Source organism: Palaemon carinicauda, chromosome 17, assembly GCF_036898095.1.
Source record: "Palaemon carinicauda isolate YSFRI2023 chromosome 17, ASM3689809v2, whole genome shotgun sequence".
In the NCBI taxonomy this organism is placed as follows: Eukaryota; Metazoa; Arthropoda; class Malacostraca; order Decapoda; family Palaemonidae; genus Palaemon; species Palaemon carinicauda.
Window position 1 is genome coordinate 42,052,075 of NC_090741.1, and position 21,896 is coordinate 42,073,970.

At 43.6% G+C, this 21,896-nt stretch overlaps 1 protein-coding gene across 1 annotated transcript in view; it reads left to right on the plus strand.

The window, feature by feature from the left end:
• The window catches only part of LOC137656695 (probable palmitoyltransferase ZDHHC24), an 82,867-nt gene that overhangs the window by 57,327 nt on the left and 3,644 nt on the right, over positions 1-21,896 (plus strand). Inside the window, exon 5 of the mRNA XM_068390899.1 lies at positions 21,619-21,854. Coding sequence (XP_068247000.1) covers positions 21,619-21,854 — 236 coding nt within the window. The remainder of the gene's footprint in view (positions 1-21,618; positions 21,855-21,896) is intronic.

A 21,896-nucleotide genomic window follows, 5' to 3' on the forward strand; every position in this document is an offset into this window, starting at 1 on the left:
TTAAAGGAACATGTTAATTTTCAAGTTCTTAGTCCTTTCAATTTTTTCCTTTAGTCAAATAACCTGTTATTGACGAAGGGTGAGTGGGCCATTCTCTTGTGTGAGAGAGAGAGAGAGAGAGAGAGAGAGAGAGAGAGAGAGAGAGATATATATATATATATATCCGATCTTTATTCTCGTCCCAAGTCGCTGTACAAGGAGTTTGGGAGCGAGTAACGTTGTTCTCGATTCAGTTTTTTACTCTCGTCCCAAGTCTCTGTACGGGGAGAGAGGATAAAACGTTTTAGTTTTTATTCTCGTCCCAAGGCACTGTACGGTGAGAGATTGAAAACGTAGTCCTTAGTGAACTAGTGTTTAGTCTCATCCCCAGTCACTGATCCTTTTAACTTTGTATATTTCCATTTTATTCGATATATATGTATATGTTTATTGATTTTTGCATGTGTGTTTCATTTTGTACTAATGTGCTTACATTATACGACTCATTTCGCAATTCTAACCTTTTGATTTAAGGGAGAATTGCGTGCTTCATGTCTAATGTGAAATTATTAAATGCGATATCAGTGAAGTAAGTGCAAAAAACATGTTCTGTGTTGCGGAGGGTTCGTTTGTTCGTGCTTGTCACTTGCCTAGTCCGAGACCTCTTTCAGGCTCCCCTGCACCAGGGAGAAGGAATGTCGTAGGACCTAAGGGAGTGAGGAGTGTAAACCAACGAACAGACGTTCCCTCAAAGGTATCAGACGTTGCTCGGCAAGCACGTCCTTGCCATAAGACAGGAGAGACGAAGTTTCTCCTCGTCTTCCGATGATTCGTCTCTTTAAAAGCCTGGGCGTAAAGTTTCGAGACGGTTGAAACGTTTATTAGTTCCTTCAGAACAAGTTCAACGTCCTAGCTGTAGTCATAATAAGAGTCCCGTTCATAGCGATGATGTTCATGTACAGACGTTTCTGCCACAGACTCGAGGTGACGTTGAGCGGTAGACACCGTAGACACAACGTGACGTCGAGTGTCAGTCACCGTAGTCACGATATAGCATCGATCAGCAGTCACTGCTGTTTACTACGTCAGCCACCGCAGTCACAGGTTGATCCGAAGTTAAGTGTTTTGCAAGATATGCTGTTAAAGCTTTCTTCTTCAATAGAAGCTTTCGATCCTGTTCCTGTGCGAAAGGATCCTTTGCTTTTTGTACGTCACGGTTCTGGGATACGTGATTCGGGTCTTCAACCTTCTAGACGAGCTTTGTTACGCCACGCTGACGTTATCCCTAGTGACAGCTTTGCTGTTAAACGAGATGCGGAGCATAAATCTCGATGTAACTTTGATCGCTTTGAACGTCAGCCACCGCAGTCACAGCGTGACGTTGAGCTGCAGACACCGCAGACACGACGTGACGTTGAGCGGTAGACACCGTAGACATGACGTGACGTCGAGGGTCAGTCATCGTAGTCACGATATAGCATCGAACAGCAGTCACCGCTGTTACTACGGGACGTTTGAACGTCAGTTACTTCTGTCACGACGTGTAGTAGAATAACATTCTCTGCAGTCACAACGTGACATCGACCCTCCAACTTTAACTTCTGTTCATATACAAGTTGATGTAGCCTGTCAGGCTTTTCCTTCACGTCATTCTGAATATAAATCTCCTTCTCGCAAGACTTTAGATTTATCAGATGATGTGCCTTCTGAAGAAGTTGATGACCCCCTTTCAACTAATGTACCTTTGGGGAGTCATTCAGAAGAGGAGTAACCTAGGGTGGTCCAACAATCCCTTGTATTTTAATTATGAATTTCTTTAGTGAAATTTTGTCCTACTCGTTTTGTAACGGCTGCTCCGCCGTCTGAGTTTACTCTTGGCATGACTTTCTTCGACTCCTACATTTACGAAGTCAGTTCTCTCTTGTTCTTCCAAGAGAGCCATGCTCTTACTGGGAGACTGGTTGGAATCCAGGAGAAGTTTAGGAAAGTCTGCTTTTGCTTTTCCTCCTTCTTAATTAGCTTCTCGCTCGGGCGTCTGGTGTAACACAGGAGAAGCTCGAGGAGAAGTTCTCGGCTTAGGAGTACCTGCCTCTGCCCAGGGAGACTTCTTAAGCCTAGTGGACTCTCCTCGTCGTCTAAGCCATGAGACGCTCCAAGATTTTATGGTCTGCTTCAGAGCTAGACCATCTCCTGTTAGGAGTTTTTTCGAGCGTTTGAAGTTTTTATTTGTTGGATTGGTCCCTGGGAGCCTTAAGTAAGAAGGTCTCTCCAGCTGTCAATGTATTGCTGTACAATTATGTCATGCATGAACAAGGCTATCAGGGATGGCTCCAATGATCTGGCAGCCACGTTCACTGCAGGAACAAGACTATCAGGGATGGCTCCAATGATCTGGCAGCCACGTTCACTGCAGGAGTACTTAAGATGTAAGTGCGCTCAATGTGTTCATTGTCAAAACAAACTTCACGATGAAGACTACCAAATCTGTCTTGGCAGCAGTAAGGGAAGGCGACTGGATGGTCTCTCTCGACCTTCAGGATGCATACTTCCACATCCCGATTCATCCAAACTTTCAACAACATCTGAGGTTTATGGACGGGAAAGTAATGTACCAATTTCGAGCACTGTGCTTCGGCCTCATTCCTGCTCCTCTTGTTTTTACAAGGCCCTTGCAAAATGTAGCAAGCTTTCTACATTTTTTGAGGATTCAGAGCCTCCCTTTATTTTGACGACTGGCTAATCAGGGCGTCGTCATTAAATCGCTGTCTGGAGAGCCTCTAATGGACATTAGACCTAACCAAGGAGCTAGGTCTCATAGTGAACGTAGAGAAGTCGTGACTTACAGTACTCTATCCCAGACTATTCTTTATTTGGGAATGGAGATACAGTGTCGGATTTTTCGGGCCTTTTCGTCTCCCACAAGAATGGAACAAGCTCTGTTAAAAGTCCGTCACTTGCAAGAGAAAAACAGTTGCTCTGTAAGAGTTTGAGCCAGCCTCGTGGGAACTCTTTCATCGCTGGAGTAGTTTATCTCTCTGGGGAGACTCAACCTTTGCCCTCTCCAATTTCACCTAAACCATTGGAACAAGGAGAAGGGCTTAGAGAGTATCTCTTTCCCAATCTCCAACTCAGTCTAGACATGTCTGACTTGGTGGGACAGCAACATCAGACTTTGAGAAGGTCTTTCTCTTGCGATCAAGAACCCAAACCATGTGTTGTATTCAGATGCATCGGATTTGGGTTAGGGAGCTCCACTGGACAGTCTGGAATGCTCGGGTCTTTGGTCCACGGATCAGAAGGAACTCCATTTAAGGCAAGTAACATCTCTCCTTTGGCGAGATTTGTGCAAGGAAAAATGATTGTCTTGGCGGACTGCCTCAGCAGAGGAGGACAAGTCATCTCCATGGAGTGGACGTTGCACAAGACTGTGTGCGAGAAGCTATGGATGACATGGGGTCAACCCACCATAGATCTTTTTGCGACTTCACTGACAAAGAGGCTCTCGACTTACTGCTTTCCAGTTCCAGATCCAGAGGCAGCCCACATAGACGCTTTCCTGCTGGACTGGTCTCACCTGGACGTTTATGCCTTTCCACCTTTCAAGATCCTAAACAAGGTGCTGCAGAAGTTCACCTCTCACGAAGGGATCAGGTTGACGTTGGTTGCTCCACGCTGGCCCGCGAGAGAGTGGTTCACAGAGGTACTTCTATGGCTGGTAGACGTTCCAAGAAGTCTGCCGTTGCGGATGGATATCTTGCGACAGCCTCACGTAAAGAGATTTCATCAAAGCCTCCCCACGCTTCGTCTAACTGCCTTCAGACTATCGAAAGACTCTCTTGAGCTCGAGGGTTTTCGAAGGAGGCAGCTAGAGCGATCGCGAGGGCTAGAAGATCCTCTACCATCAGGATCTATCAGTCGAAATGGGAGGTATTTAGAGACCGGTGCAAGTCCTCCTCTATTTCCTCTTCCAAGTGCCTCTGTAGCGCAGATTGCAGATTTTCTGCTTTATCTGAGAAACGGTCGCTCCCTCTCTGCATCCACCATTAAAGGCTACAGAAGCATGTTAGCTTCTGTTTTCAGGCATAGGGGTTTGGATCTTTCTAATAACAAAGATCTCCAAGACCTGCTTAAGTCTTTCGAGACTTCCAAGGAGCGTCATATTTCGACTCCTGCTTGGAACTTGGACGTGGTCCTACAGTTCCTTATGTCAGACAGGTTTGAACCGTTAAATTCAGCCTCCCTGAATGATCTTACCCTCGACACTTTTTTTTTTGGTGAGCTTGGCTTCGGCTAAAAGGGTTAGTGAGATACATGCTTTTAGCAAGAACATCGGCTTCTCCACTAATAAAGCAGTATGCGCTCTTCAACTTGGTTTTTTGGCCAAGAATGGACTTCTGTCTCGTCCTTGGCCTAAATCATTTGAAATCCCCAGTCTTTCTGAGATTGTGGGGAATGAAGTTGAAAGAGTGCTGTGCCCCGTTAGAGCTCTTAAATTTTATTTATCCAGAGCTAAACCGCTACGAGGTTGTTCAGAGGCTTTATGGTGCTCCGTTAAAAAGCCCTCTTTGCCCATGTCTAAGAATGCGTGGTCTTATTTTATTAGACTTTTGATTCGGGAGGCACACTCTCATTTAAGTGAGAAGGATCGTAATTTACTTAAAGTCAAGGCTCATGAAGTCAGAGCGATAGCAACTTCAGTAGCGTTTAAGCAAAATAGATCCATTAAAAGTATTATGAACGCGACCTTTTGGAGAGGCAAGTCGGTAATCGCTTCGTATTACTTGAAAGATGTCCAGACTCTTTATGAGGACTGCTACACACTGGGACCATTCGTAGCAGCGAGTGCAGTAGTGGGTGAAGGCTCTACCACTACATTCCCTTAATCCCAATATCCTTTTAATCTACTCTTGAAATTTTTAATCTTATTTTGGGTTGTACGGGAGACTAAGAAGTCTTTCGCAATCTTTTTGATTTGGTGGGTAGTCAAAATGTTGTTTCTTGAGAGCGCCCAGATTAAGGGTATTGATGAGGTCCTGTTATAGGGGTGTTTGGCCTGGATATAACAGCTCCTGGGAGTCTTTCAGCATCCTGAGAGGATGGCTGGGCTTCGTGAGGAAAGCGGACTAATGAGGCAAAGTAATCATCAGAGTCAGCTTCCTTACCAGGTACCTATACTTAAGTTTGTTTTTTGTGAAATATTTGTCAAAAACTCTTGAGCATTTACGCCTTTATTGTTATAATACTGGTCTCTACCCACCACCATGGGTGTGAATCAGCTATTTATATATTCACCGGCTAAGTTTAATATTTAAAAATTATATTTTCATTATAAAATAAATTTTTGAATATACTTACCCGGTGAATATATAATATTAAAGGCCCTCCCTTCCTCCCCGATAGAGACCCTGCGGACTGAGAAGAACTGGAGTGGTTGAGAAGTATATGCGGTATCTGGCCGATAGTCGGCGCTGGTGGGCACACCCGCTACCTTCATGGCGATCGCTCGCGAGTTTTTTGGAATCTGTCGGGCCGTCGGAGACGTCAGCTATTTATATATTCACCGGGTAAGTATATTCAAAAATTTATTTTATAATGAAAATATAATTTTTTGCAAACTGCACTTTTACACCCTGAAGGGAATTACAATTTTAAAATTTTCCTAATACTATAAGTTATTATCAGTAATCCATTAACGAATGACTACCTTGCTTTTAGATTTTTTTCATTTCACTTATTTTCTTTGGTCTTTTCCAATGTCTTTAATATCACCAGTTTGCACTGTTAAAAGATCTTTCAGGTGAGCTGTAGAAGTCTAGCAACTGCAGTGCATGATAGTATGTTAGATATAAAAAAACTTTATTTAATTTTCTATAATTCTAAATTCTTTGCATATATTTCATCCCTACAAACACATCATCTATGTTTTTTGAAAGTGGTTTAGTTCTAAGTATTTGTTTTTTTTATTTATGAAGAATGATTAATAGGGTTTTGAAATCAAAGGTATGGAGTCTTGATTATACAGTTGACTTCCTGCCATTATCTGTTCTTTGTTCTTATGCTTATCCAAATCTTTCATCTTTTAAAATAAGGAATATATATTCAGCGGGAGCTGGAACGGACTTTGAATTTGTTAACAAGGAAGTTAACGACAGGTGGTGAGCATGGGTGAGAAGCCCCACCCCTCCACCTGTCGGAAGCACGTCACTTTTGTTTATGGCCGTAACGAGTGATGATGTATGGTTGTTCTCTTACCAGACTTTTTCATTTTTCCTTTATGCTGGCTGTTGATTGTGACTATGGATGTGAAGCAAGAAATTCATACTTGTATGGGAAAGGGTATATGTTGCAACTGGTTTAGGACTAAACTAGCTGTCGATCCACACTATTGTATTTCTTTGTTTTATGTAGAGGGTATGATTGTTCACAATCATCTCTATGTGCTGAGTATAGGTCATGGCCTTCTGTACAGTGGCAGGCATATGCTATGAAGGGGAGGAAGAGAGCTAAGCCTCCTATGGGTTCTGTCTGGTCCATGCCCAAGAAGACATCAAAGAATTCTTCCGCCTCTTCCGTCCTCTCTTTGAGTGCCTCTCCGCCTCTTCCGTCCTCTCTTTGAGTGCCTCTCCGCCTCTTCCGTCCTCTCTTTGAGTGCCTCTGCTATCGCCACTCTTGTGCATCAGGAGCAAGGAGCCCTCGGAGCTAGATCAGTGGACTTTTCAGGTTCTGTGGTGTGTGAGGTTCCTTCAGTGTTTGCTGCACCCCACCGGAAGTTGGAGGCTATTCTCCCGTTGCCATGCAGACTGCTGACAACGAGTTTGACTGAAAGAAGGCTTGGACCTTCTTAGGTCTTTCAGATAGGTCATCCATGACTTTGTTGAGGGAGTTTATAACTAAGACCATCTATTAGTCATTTCTTCCAGTGCCAGAGGACCCCCGTGATGACACAGTGGTGAAATGCGTAGTTGGTGTGACCCCAGTGTCAGTGACCCCAGTGGTACCCCTCCTAAGCACAAAAAGACTGTAAAGGCTCCTCTTGAGTCACCATTGCCAGTCAAAAAAAGCTCCAGCACCTGAGGGTATTATGCCTAAAGTTAGGCGTTAAGTTTTCTCCAGGCCTGAAAGAGCGTGTGGCCTGTTGCCAGGTGTTACTTCGTGCATTACGTCAGACCGGGTTACCCGGTGCCCGTCACCCCGACCCTTCTTTTTTAAGGTCTGTGGCCTGTAACACATACTCCCTCGTGTGCCGGTGACCCAACATATGTCTGTGTTACAAGTCTCTGTGACTGTGCCTACCCCTTCCCCATTGACACTGTTCCTGTGTTGTTCTCCCTGTTAGAGTAACCCATGTGGTTTTCTCCTTGGGGTTGTATTGTTGTTGCTGGTCACTCACACCTTGACTCCTCTGCTTGCAAAGCAAGAGATGAGGGTTGGAAAGAAGAAGAAATGTGTGCATTCTACTTCCTCTTCCTTGTCCTCCTCTTTGACTTTGACTGATTCTGACGTTTCTTGTAAAATAGAACAGGAAGAGGTCAAAGATGTTCAGGAAGATCAGTCATTGTCGTAAGAAATGGACTCCTTACAATATCACCTCTTTTTCGATTGGGGAGTGGACACTCAAGTAGTTCACCGGAGTCACAGCTGCGTGTTTTATCTCTCAGCGGAGCCATGGCTCAGGTTTCCCTGGCTAACCTATTAGCCAGGAGCGACAAGAGTGTATGCTCCCTTGTACTTCCTGTTCACCCGGTTGATGGAGAAACCTTGGCACCCTCCATCACTCTTACTACATGGACGATGGACCAGTAAACATTTTGCTATCATGGGTGTTACGCTAAATGACTCCCATCGATAGCTAAAAAAATGTGAAGTAGATATAGAAATCTACAGTTTATTTCAACAATGTTATAATTGAAACTTGTTAATAATGAATGAAGTTAACAAAATGGTGCCGGCAATCAACAACCCCACTTTACTTCACTAAGAGACAAAATGTCTACGAAATATAGGAAACACAGCAAATGATTGAAAGGCAGAAACAAACAAATGAACACACTGTAATGCCTGCGCTAACAAAACTTGCTTACATTGATAATAGTCAGTTAAAAGAGAAAAATACCTGACTATGGGTACTTAACAAAGTTCTTGAAGTGATGATCACACAAAAAGTGTTTTGTCTCTTTCAACAACATAAGCTTGAATGGCGGTTGTTGGTTGTGACGTAAGTACAATGGCGAGGACTGGAGTGATGGTTCCTTTCTGGGAAGGTGTATAAGATGCTGTCATTCTTAGCAGATGACTTTCAATTATTGAGGTGCTGTGGCAAGTTCAAATGAGTCTGAAGTTGTGAGGTCTATAAACACTGAGTCCACGCTTTACGCATTGATACACTGGCCCTAGACCAGGAGCAGGGAAGCCAACGTCTCTTTGGTATTTATGTGGTATTGTATTCCCTGTTCTAGCATTTAATAGGAAAGTCCTGGGAGACAATACAGCACCGGCCCAAAAATAAGTTTTTCCTTTGTCAAAACTCCCTTTGTTTCATTGTTTTTAGTTTTTCATATTTTTTATTATCTATAATTCTAAGCTTTTAAGAAATCTCAAAACACTAAACACTTTTTAAGCTAAAACTTACTTTTACTCTTGACACATCCTTATGAGTAAATAAATTAAGCTAAAATCAGAACACTCGACATTGAAGATACGTATCGTAAATTTCATCCTTATGGTGGCCCTATTGCAGGAAGTTACAACCCTTTACGCTGTCTTGTTAAAAGTGACATTGGTGTCGTCCTTATATTCTTTTGGTCCTTCTTGATGTAGAGAATGGTGGATTTATTGATGCCATAATGGAGGCCTATCTGTATAGCTTCTCCCTTCCTTAGACATGTCATGGAGTTTCATCTTCTCAGCTTTAGTAAGAATTTTCCTAAGATGCTTGGATTCACTGCCAGAAGCTGTAGAAGGTGCATCGTAGGGCTTGTAAGCAACTCTCAATCTTAGCAATAAATGATAAAGAATACCTCACGGCGCATAAAGACGTAGAGCGACGTCGCGCACATATGCATAAGCAAACTGGACAGTGTATGATACTTTACTGTGATCCTGTGGTCTGACAGCCAATTAATGCTAAGGATATGCTGATGAGCATGCTCTGATTGGTTATTTCCTTTTCCAACCAATAGAGAGCATTGTATGGAATCATCTAAGCAAGCTAGGCTACTCTCCTCATTTTTCAAGTTTCGTTTTTCATATGGATGCTCGATTCTTTGTGTCACCCATTGTACAGCACACAACACATTTTTGTCTTCCTAACGAAGTAAACAAACTCTATACATTGTGTTCTCACTACCAAACCAAATTTCTGTATTTTTATTTATTACAGTAATTTACTTTTAATTTTCAAGCCCAAAGAATTACTTTTTTCAATATTTAACTTAGCCGGTGATTATATAGCTGCAACTCTGTTGCTCGACAGACAACTCTATGGAAAAACTCGCCAGCGATCGCTACACAGGTTGCGGGTGTGCCCAACAGCGCCATCTGTCGACCAGATACCCAGCTCTCAATGTAAACAAAGACTCAATTTTCTCTCTGTCGAGGTGTCGACAAGACGTACTTTACTCGCTGTTGCTAAACTGGAGTTTTTCACATCTATTTGGTGAAGTACTATATTCTAGTTTTGAGCTTTCGCTATGCAGGTGTTTTATCTTCATCTTAAATCTTGAACTCGTTTTGGATAGATTTAATTATGGTGACAAAGAGAGTATGGACTTTCTTTCACTTTTAAATGGCCGACCCTTCCCTTAGACGGAAGTGTGTTTATTTATAGATTTTCCTCTATATATTTTATATCTCTCCGCCTTTATTAGGCCTCTTCGATTAACTTTCCATTTATTATAAACATATAAAAATAAATTTTAATGTTTTGTTTATATGCGACCTTTCCTGAGAGTAGGCGGTCCTAACTTGGAAACCGAAGTTAATCAACGTTGAGCCCTTTATATCGTAATTAGCTTTTAAAGAGCTAAGGATTTAAAACTTTTTAAATGTAATATTTTATGAAAGAATTTCTTTGATAGTCTTCGTACTGTTTTCAAAGATGAACTAACGTTTAGTTTATTTATGCTACGCAGTTGTTGACGTTCAGGACGTTCAACATGCGCTCTATCGTTACGATAGAGAGAGAGTGTATCACGGTTTCACTTTGCAGTAAGAGTAAATCGATTCTGACGTTTTGTTCATTCTTTCTTAGCTTAAATGTTTTAAATTCTATTTTAAAGGAACTTTTTATTTGAAAAACCTTTCGGTTTTTTCCTTTAGTCAAATAACATGTTTTTTTGACGAAATATAATTGGGCTCTTCTCTTAGGTGCGAAATCAAGAGAGAGAGATAGAGACGGAGGGAGAGAGAGGAGAGAAAACGTTCCGTTCAAGCGGGTAACGTTGTTCTCGAGTTACTCTCGTCCCTAGTCTCTGTACGGGGAGGAAGGATAAAACGTTTTTAGTTTTTTATTCTCGTCCCCAGGCTATGTGCGGTGAGAGATTGAAAACGTAGTTTATATGAACTAGTGTTTAGTCTCTTTCCCAGCCACTGATTTTTTTATCTTAAAATATGTTTTCTGTTTTTTGCTGGTATTAATGAGCTTGCATTATACGACTGATTTCGCAATTACTACCTTTTAATGAAGGGTAGAATTGCGTGTTTCAGGTAGAAATCAGTAAAAGTTTCGATTTCAGTGAAATAAGTGCAAAACAGAAAATCGAAGTGATAAAGTGATATGCGCAAAGTGTTACAGTGTTGCGTCCGAGGGTTCGTCTGTTCGTGCCTGTCGTTCACCTAGTCCGGGACCTCTTGCATGCTCCCAAGCCCAGGGGAGAAGTAATGTCAAACGACTTATGGGTTCGAGAGGCCTTGATCAACGAACAGACGTTTTCCCTCTATGGTATCGGGTGTATCTTACCAAGATCTCCCCTACCATAAGACGAGAGAGACGTTGTTTCTCCTCGTCATCCGAAGTCTTTTCGCATAAGAAACCTGTCACAAGGTTTCGAAGCCCTTAAGCAAAAGTCAGTCCTTTCAGGACAGGTCCAGCGTCCTGGTTACAACCATTAGGACAGCTCTGACCCTATGCAGTCATCGGATAACTGCTCGCCGCCTAACAAAAGCGTAACACAGACTCCGAGAGTCTTTTTTTTTGTTGGCAAAGTGTTGTGGTCACAGACGTTACCCTCGTCTCTTACCACAACCATTTCCGTTGATCCTTAATGGGTTGTATGGCAAGACATGCAGTATATGCTTGCCTCCCTTATGGAAGACTATTCTGCCGATTAGTCCGTTGAGTCTAGCCGTTTATCTCATCGATATCCTGGCTTTCAGCCAACCTAACGTTCCTTTATGCTTACTGTTGACGTTGGCGTAGCTTAGTCACGTCAGTCAGGTTGTTTAGAACCACACTCGATGCGGTCTCGTGTGGTTTTTCAGCCGCATTTGGACGTTAGGCCACTTGCTGATGCTCCTGTTGACGTTCAAGACGTTCACTAACAATCGGAGTTGACTTGTTTTGACGCTGTGCGTCAACCTCCGCATTCTAGAGTTGTTTTGACTGCTCAGTCTAGGCAGTCAAAGCAGTCTCGAGTGGACGCTGTGCGTCCTCACGCACCTGTTGTGGTTGACAGTTCAGTTGTTGACAGTTCACAGACTGTCAAGCAGTTACATGACGTTGCGTTCTGGTCCGCTACTAATGCACCAGTGAGTGTGGACTCTGCTTGTAAAGCATTGCCACCACGGTAGGTCTCTCCTTTGCTTGAGACTCAGCTTTTATCGGACAAGGTCCCTGTAGATGAGGAAGTTGCTGTTCCCCCTCCTACTGATATTCCCTTGAGGACTCTGTCAGATGGAGAGGAGCCTAAAGCTGCTTAGCCCCCTATGGACTTTATTTAAATCATGATGATTTTTTTAAGGATCTTTGTCCGGATCTTTTTGTAACTGCTGCTCCTCGTTCGCCTAAACGTCAGAGCTTACACTAGGCCTAGCTACTTCGAAGCCGTTGTTTTTAAGCTAGTGCTCTCTCGCTCTCCTAGAGAGCTTTACGTTGGCTAGGCGACTGGTTTTTCACCAGGAGGAGTTTGGGGGATACAGCCTTTGCTTTCCCTTCTTTTAAACTGGCTTATAGAGCGAGAGTCTGATATGACACGAGAGAAGTTCTCGGCTTGGGAGTTCATGCCTCTGCCCAGATAGACTTCTCAATTCTCGTAGACTCTCCCTGGCGCCTGGCCAGGAGACGCTCCAAGTTTTTTACAGGTCAACTTCACAGCTGTTTTCGAGCTTTTGAAGTTTTGCTGTACAATTATGTCATGCATAACAAGGCTTTCAGGGATGGTAAGCGGTACCGCCTCAGTCGCTAACCCCGTCTGTTGCCGCACCTGCTCCCGTAGACCCTAAATGGGCTTTGCTGCAAGACATGCAGTCCAAGCTTGCGTCCTTGATAGAGGACTTTAATGCGGAGAAGGTTGCTACCGAACCTTCTGGCCAACAACCTTCCAACCGGTCGGTTGTGCGCCCTGTTGACGCTGAGGTAATCTACTCGCGTCTGCCAGTTGAGGTGGTTCCTCCACCGATGCGACCCAGTGTGGGTTGCCAGCCGCACGTTGACGTTAAGCGACGCTCGGAGGTGGTTGTTGACGTTCAGGACGTTCAACAACCAGCAGAGGTGACTTGTTTTGACACAGTGCGTCAACCTCAGCAACCCGGTAGGGTGTTGACTGCACAACCCAGACGGTCTAGACAGTCTCGGGTTGACGCTGTGCTTCCTCGCGCACCCATGGTTGTTGACAGTTCACAGACTGTGCAGCAGTTCCATGATGTTGCGTCCGGCTCCGTCACGCATGCACCAGTGCGACCGGACTCAGCGAGCCAGACGTTGCCGTTTCCTCATCAGTTTTCGGATGAGGAACCCTCTGATGAGGACGTTGCTGAACAACAAGACGATCAGCCCCCAGAATAGATCAAGCCCTGCTATCCATCCAGAAGATGCTGAAGAAGGAACGCTGCTCAGTCAGGCTGTGGATGAGTCTGGTAGGGACGCTGTCATCCGTGGAACAATTTGTGTCACTAGGAAGACTACACCTCCGTCCTCTTCAATACCATCTAGCTTTTCATTGGAAAAAGGACAAGACGCTAGAAGCGGTCTCGATCCCGGTTTCCGAAAAGATAAAGTCTTGTCTGACTTGGTGGAAGGACAATATCAACCTAAGAGAGGGTCTTCCCCTGGCTGTTCAGACTCCCAACCACGTTCTCTTCTCGGACGCATCGGACGTGGGCTGGGGCGCGACACTAGACGGTCGGGAATGCTCAGGACTGTGGAACTCGAGTCAGAGGAGCATGCATATCAACTGCAAGGAGCTGTTGGCAGTACATCTGGCCTTGAAAAGCTTCAAGTCTCTCCTTCGAGGCAAAGTGGTGGAAGTTAACTCGGACATCACCACGGCCTTGGCGTACATCTCCAAACAAGGAGGTACCAACTCACTGACGTTGTACGAGATCGCAAGGGACCTGCTCATCTGGTCAAAAGGTCAAGACATCTCCCTAGTAACGAGGTTCATCCAAGGCGACTTGAACGTCATAGCAGATTGTCTCAGTCGGAAAGGGCAAGTAATTCCAACCAAATGGACCCTCCACAAGGATGTGTGCAAGAGACTTTGGGCCACTTGGGGTAAAACCATCCATAGATCTCTTTGCAACCTCGCTGACCAAGAGGCTTCCAATCTATTGCTCTCCAGTCCCGGACCCAGCAGCAATACATATAGATGCTTTCCTCCTAGATTGGTCACATCTGGATCTCTACGCATTCCCACCGTTCAAGATTGTCAACAAGGTACTGCAGAAGTTCGCCTCTCACGAAGGGACAAGGTTGACGTTAGTTGCTTCCCTCTGGCCCGCGAGAGAATGGTTCACCGAGATACTTCGATGGTTAGTAGACGTTCCCAGTAGTCTTCCTCTAAGGGTAGACCTTCTACGTCAGCCACACGTAAAGAAGGTACTCCAAAGCCTCCACGCTCTTCGTCTGACTGCCTTCAGACTATCGAAAGACTCTCGAGAGCTAGAGGTTTTTCGAAGGAAGTAGCCAGTGCGATTGCTAGAGCAAGAAGAGCGTCTTCCATTAGAGTCTACCAATCGAAGTGGGAAGTCTTCCGAGACTGGTGCAAGTCAGTTTCTGTATCCTCGACCAGTACCTCTGTAGCTCAAATAGCTGTTTTTCTCTTATACCTGAGAAAAGGACGATCCCTTTCAGCTCCCACTATCAAGGGCTACAGAAGCACGTTGGCATCGGTCTTCCGGCATAGAGGCTTAGATCTTTCCAAACATAAAGATCTGCAAGACCTCCTTAAGTCTTTTGAGACCACCAAGGAGCGTCGTTTGGCTACCCCTGGATGGAATTTAGACGTGGTACTAAGATTCTTCATGTCAGACAGGTTGGAGCCGTTACAATCAGCCTCCCTGAAAGATCTCACTCTTAAGACTCTTTTCCTGGTATGCTTAGCCTCGGCTATAAGAGTCAGTGAGATTCATGCCTTCAGCAAGAACATCGGATTTTCGTCAGAAAAAGCCACTTGTTCGCTGCAACTTGGTTTTCTAGCCAAAAATGAGCTGCCTTCTCGGCCTTGGCCTAAATCTTTTGATATCCCCAGCTTATCAGAGATCGTAGGCAATGAACTAGAAAGAGTCTTATGCCCTGTTAGAGCTCTTAAGTTCTATTTAAAGCGTACTAAACCTTTACAAGGCCAATCTGAAGCTTTATGGTGTTCAGTTAAGAAACCATCCTTGCCTATGTCAAAGAATGCTTGGTCAGACTTTATCAGATTGTTAATACGAGAAGCTCATTCACATCTGAGTGAGGAAGACCGAACTTTGCTTAAGGTGAAGACGCACGAAGTTAGAGCTGTAACAACTTCCGTGGCCTTCAAGCAAAATATATCTCTGCAAAGTATAATGGACGCAACCTATTGGAGAAGCAAGTCAGTGTTCGCGTCATTTTACTTGAAAGATGTCCAGTCTCTTTACAAGAACTGCTACACACTGGGACCATTCGTAGCAGCGAGTGCAGTAGTGGGTGAGGGCTCAACCACTACAATTCCCTAATTCCTTATCCTTTTAATCTGTCTCTTGAAATGTTGTTTTTTTATGGGTTGTCCGGAAGGCTAAGAAGCCTTTCGCATCCTGGTTGATTTGGCGGGTGGTCAAAGTCATTTCTTGAGAGCGCCTAGATTAGGGATTTGATGAGGTCCTGTTGTATGGGTTGCAACCCTTGATACTTCAGATCCTAGGGGTCGATCAGCATCCTAAGAGGATCGCGAGGCTCCGTAAGGAAGACGTACTTAAAAGGCAGAGTATTTGTTCAAGTCGACTTCCTTACCAGGTACCTATTTATTTTGTTTTTGTTATTTTGATAACTTCTAAAATGAAATAAAAAACTCTTAGCTCATAAAAGTGTAAACATATATTACTGGTCTCTACCCACCATCCTGGGTGTGAATCAGCTATGTAATCACCGGCTAAGTTAAATATTGAAAAATGTTATTTTGATTATAAAATAAATTTTTGAATATACTTACCCGGTGATTATAAATTAAATGACCCTCCCTTCCTCCCCAATAGAGACGCAGTGGGACGAGGAGAAAATTGAGTCTTTGTTTACATTGAGAGCTGGGTATCTGGTCGACAGATGGCGCTGTTGGGCACACCCGCAACCTGTGTAGCGATCGCTGGCGAGTTTTTCCGTAGAGTTGTCTGTCGAGCAACTGAGTTGCAGCTATATAATCACCGGGTAAGTATATTCAAAAATTTATTTTATAATCAAAATAACATTTTAACAAAGAATGAAAATCTGAAAAATTTGAAACTTATCTGCCCTCGGAAACTCTAGGATATAGATTTACATGTACACATATACTGTATCTATAAATCCATGATAGGTTTAAAGGCTGCTCATGAATGGTAGAGGCAAGGAACAGTAACATTGCCCTAGCAAGCAGCATGATGCCCTAGAGACTGACCATATACCATATGATCAGCACCCAAACCCCCTCTCCATCTTCTGTGTGCCGATGCCGACCAAGTATGGTTATCATTACCATTTCAATAGAAAAACACTACAAATGACTGCTTATCTCTTTAAAACGTGCTGCCAGGCTGCCAACACAAGAGTCTGTGCTCCACCATAGTGTTGGGACAATTCTATCACTCACTCACATCACCTCTGCAGGTTGACCCATCGGTGGAGGGACTCAAGGCAGCTTCTTCTTGGCATCCAAGTCGACAGCTATGGCATTATCTGCCATGGCCTCCCTCAAAGCTGGTCATATGCCAAGTCAACATGGTTATCAACCGCGGAGTCTCTGGAGAAGTACAGAAGTCTTGTGCTTTCTGGTGGGAAGGCAGTGACCTTCCTGGATCACCAGTCAAGTGGGCCTATTGGGTTTTAAAGAGGAGGGATGCTTTGGACTCCCAATTCTCAAAACAAGTTGTGTCAGTGGTAGCTCTGATGACGAGGAATGCATCAATGCAGGTAGCTATGTCTCTGCATGAGAAGTCACATGCAGACGGTGGTGAAGTGGTGGACTGCTCTGCAGGACTCCATGATCCAGCGCAGAGTTTCCTCAAGGAGCCTGGCTCTTTGACGGGAGCCACTGCAAAACCCTCAGGTTCTGCCATGCCTGTGGGATTGGGTGCGAGGATGGCCCTGTAGCATTTTCTAGATCTTGATCAGGACCACCTGCAACTTCTTCCTCGAGCCATCCATCCTAATCCTTCCAGTAATGGGGCTGGTGGGAAAAAGAGAGGGAAAGGGAAACGCTGATGTCGGCCTTACCCCTCTCCTGCTGTTGAGAGTAGTGGAAGACTGTCATGCCATTGGGCAACCTGGCAGAAACACTGGATTGAATTGTGGGTAGCGAGTGTCCTTCTAGATGGTTATTACTACCCTTTCAAGACTGGTGATTCCCCACCCCCCCATCTCGCTTGCTGATAGTATTCTTGTCCGTTCCTCCAATATCACCAAAAGCCCTGTCCATGCAAATAGGGGTAGAAGGGATGTTGGAGAAGAATATGCTCAAAGTTGTTTGAGACAAGTCTTTGATTCTTCCTGGTTCAGGATGGAAACAGTACGTTTTGTGCCGTGTTCCATCAGCGATGGATACTTTATGCTTTCAGTGGACCTGAAGGATGCCTATTTTCAAGTACCTCTCAAAGTTACCTCTGCTCCCCCCTCTACAGCAGAGTGTACCAGTTCAAAACTCTGAGCTTTGGACCGTCTACTGCTCCTCAGGTGTTCACCTTAGTAGTATCTTGGGGCGCACTTGCAAGGATGCATATGTTGATGTATCTCAAAAGTCAGCTCTTCGTGGCCTCTTCTGTTAGGTAGTTGCTATGGGATGAAGATCAGCTGCTCGTATTTTGTCATGATCAGGGGATTGTGATAAGTTGGGAGAAGTAGAATCTCATACCCAAGTGAGAGTCTTACCATCAGATGATGACATCAGCAAGCTCAGGAAGGTAGCTGGATTGTTTCTGTTCATGACAGAAATCTGTGGCAGAGTCTTCTTGGCTACCTTTCCTCACTGCGAAAACTCACACCTCATTAGTGCTTCCACCCGAGATCTCATAAGTGGTATTTGAAGGATCACTGGTTACCCTCCCTTTCCTCCCTGTTCCAGTGGGGCAGGACGCTCGGGATGAGCTTACATGGTGGCTAAACATAGAAAACCTTGCCAAGAAAGTTCCAATCGACTCTCTGCCTCTGGACATGCAGCAATTCTCAGATGTGTCAAAGAGGGGTGGGGCAGAATAACTGAACAACCTGGTCATCTCAGGGTTGTAGTTAGAAGAAATGCATCTGCATATCAACATCCTGGAAATGCATGCAGTTTTTCTTGCTCAGCAAGCATTTGAGGAGGCACTAATTAGTGTTGATGAGCGACAATACCACCGTCGTGGATTACATAAACAAGCAAGGAGACACGTTCTAGTGCCCTCTCTGGGAGCTGGGAAAGCAGAGTTGTCAGCTAGGTACATAACGAGGAAGAGGAATGTAATAGTAACTAGTAGATACACTCAGTCACTAGGGGTAGGTTGTAGGGTAGGAGTGGTTGCTACATCCCTGCATAGTGGAGATGCTTCTTGCCATATGTGGTTCTCCAGGGATTGACTTGTTCACTACGTGGTTAAACAGGAAGCTCTCCGTGATTTGCTACCCTGTTCCTGACTCATGAGCTGTGTTTCAAGATGCCTTTACTCATCCATGGGATTACCTGGATGCGTACATCTTTTGTCCATTCAGTCTGATCCATCCACTAATCAACCAAGTGTTGACTACACTAGGACTCAGAATGACCCTGGTGGCTTCCAGATGGTCATGTGCCAAGTGATATCCTGATCTGTTAGTGTTACTTGTTGAAGCCCATAGGCCTTTATCAACTGCATCTTCAGAAGTAGCACCAATTTGTGAAGTTGCTAAAATTTCACGTTTAGAGGCTACCCAGCATCTGAAAGCGAAAGGCTTTTCACGAGGCATTGCATAGATGTCTGGGTACCTGCAATGGTCCTCTCTGGCTGTCTACTAGGGAAAGTGGGCCATCTTGTGTAATTGGTGTCATAGAAGGGATACTTCTCCAGTTGGAGCATCTGTAGCACAGATTGGGATATCTTTGTCTTCCTTTGTCGAGAGAAGCGCCTCTCAGTTGTGGTTATCAAAGACTACCCCTTGGCCTTGTGCACAGTCATTTGAATGAAGTGTATAAAACCTCCTCTCTCAGTTGTGGTTATCAAAGACTACCCCTTGGCCTTGTGCACAGTCATTTGACTGAAGAGTATAAAACCTCCTCTCTTTGTTTCAACCAATCTTGCCTACCCTTGGATATCAGGTCCCTGGAGTGGTAAGTGACCCTCGTTCTTAGGCTCTGATGCTTACCTTTGAGATCATCATCACTGAAGAGAGCAAGCAAGTTGCACGGTCTCTCATACCTAGTCACCTATGCTGAGAGGTGGAAGATGATCTTTAAGTTTGTGGCTAGCTATGTGGCCAAAACTCAGAACCTGCCAATGCGTGACTCCCAGTTAGAAACCTTCCCATTCCCTCTCTGTGAAGAGTCAGGTGGTGATCGAGCAGAGATGCTTTCTTGTTCTATAAAGGTTCAGTGGTGCATTCTGAAGAGGACCCAACACCTCAGGTTGGAATGTCCGCCATTTTTCCGTAACATTGGCAGAACCAAGAAAGAGGTGTCAAGGAACACAATCTCGTTCTGGTTTCTCAAGACAAACCGTGAAGCATGCTCCTCAACTGCTGAAAGGGTCAAGGTACCAGCTACGACCAGCGCTCACGAAGTTTGTGGTGCAGGCCCTACCTGAGTCTTCAAGAAGAATATTTCAGTCAGCCAGGTATTGAAGGCTGGGGTATGGAAATGCCAGACCACCTTTATGGCCTTTTACATACAGGGTATACCTTGAAGTCCTTTGAGCTTGGTCCTGTGGTGGCTGCTCAAGTAGTAATGTAGCTAGCTCAGCTCCCACACAGTACAATAATCTTGTTTTTGGTAACTTATAGATGCAAGTCTGGAAGGAAAGGTAGAAGGATGGCCTCTTCTTAATTTTTCTACCCCTTTTCCGGGGGACGAAGTGATCAAAACCTTCTCTTTGGATCTGATTTGATGCTGGTAAGCTACACTTATGAGTTTCATTCTCTAATTTTAAGGAAGTATCTCTCGCTTCCTCTCAACTGAAGGGGAGGATGATGGAATTTATACCAACCCTTTGATCATCATACGCAAGGTATAGAGATTTAGCTAGAATTAGTGCATGGTGCAAATTATGGGGTATGAAGTTGAATCCTAACAAAACTCAAAGTATGATTGTAAGTAGATCAAGGACGGTGGCTCCTCAACATCCGGATCTCAGTATTGATAATGTTTCTTTAAATATGTATGACTCTTTCAAAATTTTAGGTGTGATTCTCGACAGTAAATTTACTTTTGAGAAACATATAAGGTCTCTGTCTTCTTCAATTGCACAAAAAATAGGCTTATTGAGAAAGTCTTTCAAGATTTTCGGTGATCAATCTATTCTGAAGAAGTGTTTTAATTCTTTCATTCTACCTTGTTTTGAGTATTGTTCTCCTGTTTGGTCTTCAGCTGCTGATTCTCATCTTAATTTGTTGGACAGAAACTTACGGTCTATTAAATTTCTTATTCCTGATCTAGATATTAATCTCTGGCACCGTCGTTTAATTAGTTCATTATGCATGTTGCATAAGATTTTTCATAACTCTGACCATCCTTTACATTCAGATCTCCCTGGACAATTCTATCCTGTTCGTAATACTAGGCAGGCAGTTAATTCTAATAGCCAGGCCTTCTCCATCACGAGGCTCAATACTACGCAGTACTCCAGAAGTTTTATTCCAGCTGTTACCAAGTTGTGGAATGATCTTCCTAATCGGGTGGTTGAATCAGTAGAACTTCAAAAGTTCAAAGTTGGAGCAAATGCTTTTTTGTTGACCAGGCGGACATGAGTCTTTTTATAGTTTATTTATGACATATTTGTTTTTGATGCTGTTAATAGTTTATATATGACATGTCTGTTTTGACGTTGTTACTGTTTTTAGAATGCTTTATTGTTAATTTGTTCTCTTCATTTATTTATTTCCTTATTTCCTTTCCTCACTGGGCTATTTTTCCCTGTTGGAGCCCCTGGGCTTATAGCATCTTGCTTTTCCAACTAGGGTTGTAGCTTGGATAGTAATAATAATAGTATTCTGAACTGATATTCGCTTCAGAAATGTTCCCTCATTGGACTGCATATCAATCTTCTTGGACAGGCCAGGCCTTATGAGTCTATTCATCTAATCTATTTGATAGATAGATACAGTACGAGATTTTTAGTCATCTCCTTGGATCCCGTACAAGACAAGGTAAATTAGCTCTAACAGCGAAGAAAAACAACCAACCAGTTCGGTTCAAGGGGCTTCTGACCCACAAAATCAGTGAGTCTTCCTATTTTAAAGAATGAAAGGTTTGTATAAGTGTATTAGAAAATAAATTTTAGAATTAATTTGTATTTATCCTAGCTATCCAAACCTGAGTCCTTTAGAGTTGTACTTCCCACCTCAACCACCTCTCAGTCCTGAGCCAAAGGTCAAGTTACATGATTCCGACAGTTGGAGGAGCAGGGCTTCTCACCCGTGCTCACCATCTGTCGTTAATTACCTCGTTAACGAGTTCAACAGCCGTTCCAGCTCCTGCTGAAACATATTCCCTATTTTAATAGGATTAGGTTTGTATAGTTGAGAAAAATACTAAGTTTTAAATTATTTATATTTTTCAATTTTGAGTTGCTTTATTTTGTCCCTTTTCACAAGGCAAAAAAATTCAAGGCGAAGCCATAAGATTGTATGCCTAAAAGTATATTTAAGATAGTAAAAGAAGGAGACTAGTTTTATGTATATTTTGGTATTGAGACTGTGCTTAGAGTGAATATTTCTGCAGACAGTTTACTAACTACTGGTTAAAAGTATTCACTTCTTTTACTGACAGGCAGATTAGATGTATTTTGGTTCTGTGAAATTATTCAACTGTATATAAAAAATTTTTTCAGGTGGTTTCAACATGTGGGCATTGGTGCGGCTCTTGCTGCCAGGTGTTTGGCTTCTGTGGGAACCATCACTTAGCACCCTATATGCCTTCCTTTTCTCCATTAATGTGATAGGATTTCTCTTCATGTCTGTTCTTATTTATTATTATACTGGCCTTATAATGAAAAACACGACGACTCACGAAAACAACAACCGTAAAGGTCAGAAGTATGATCTTGGAAGAAATCATAATATTAAGGTAAGCCTGGTTTTGCTGCCAATTTCAGGCAGTATTAAGTTT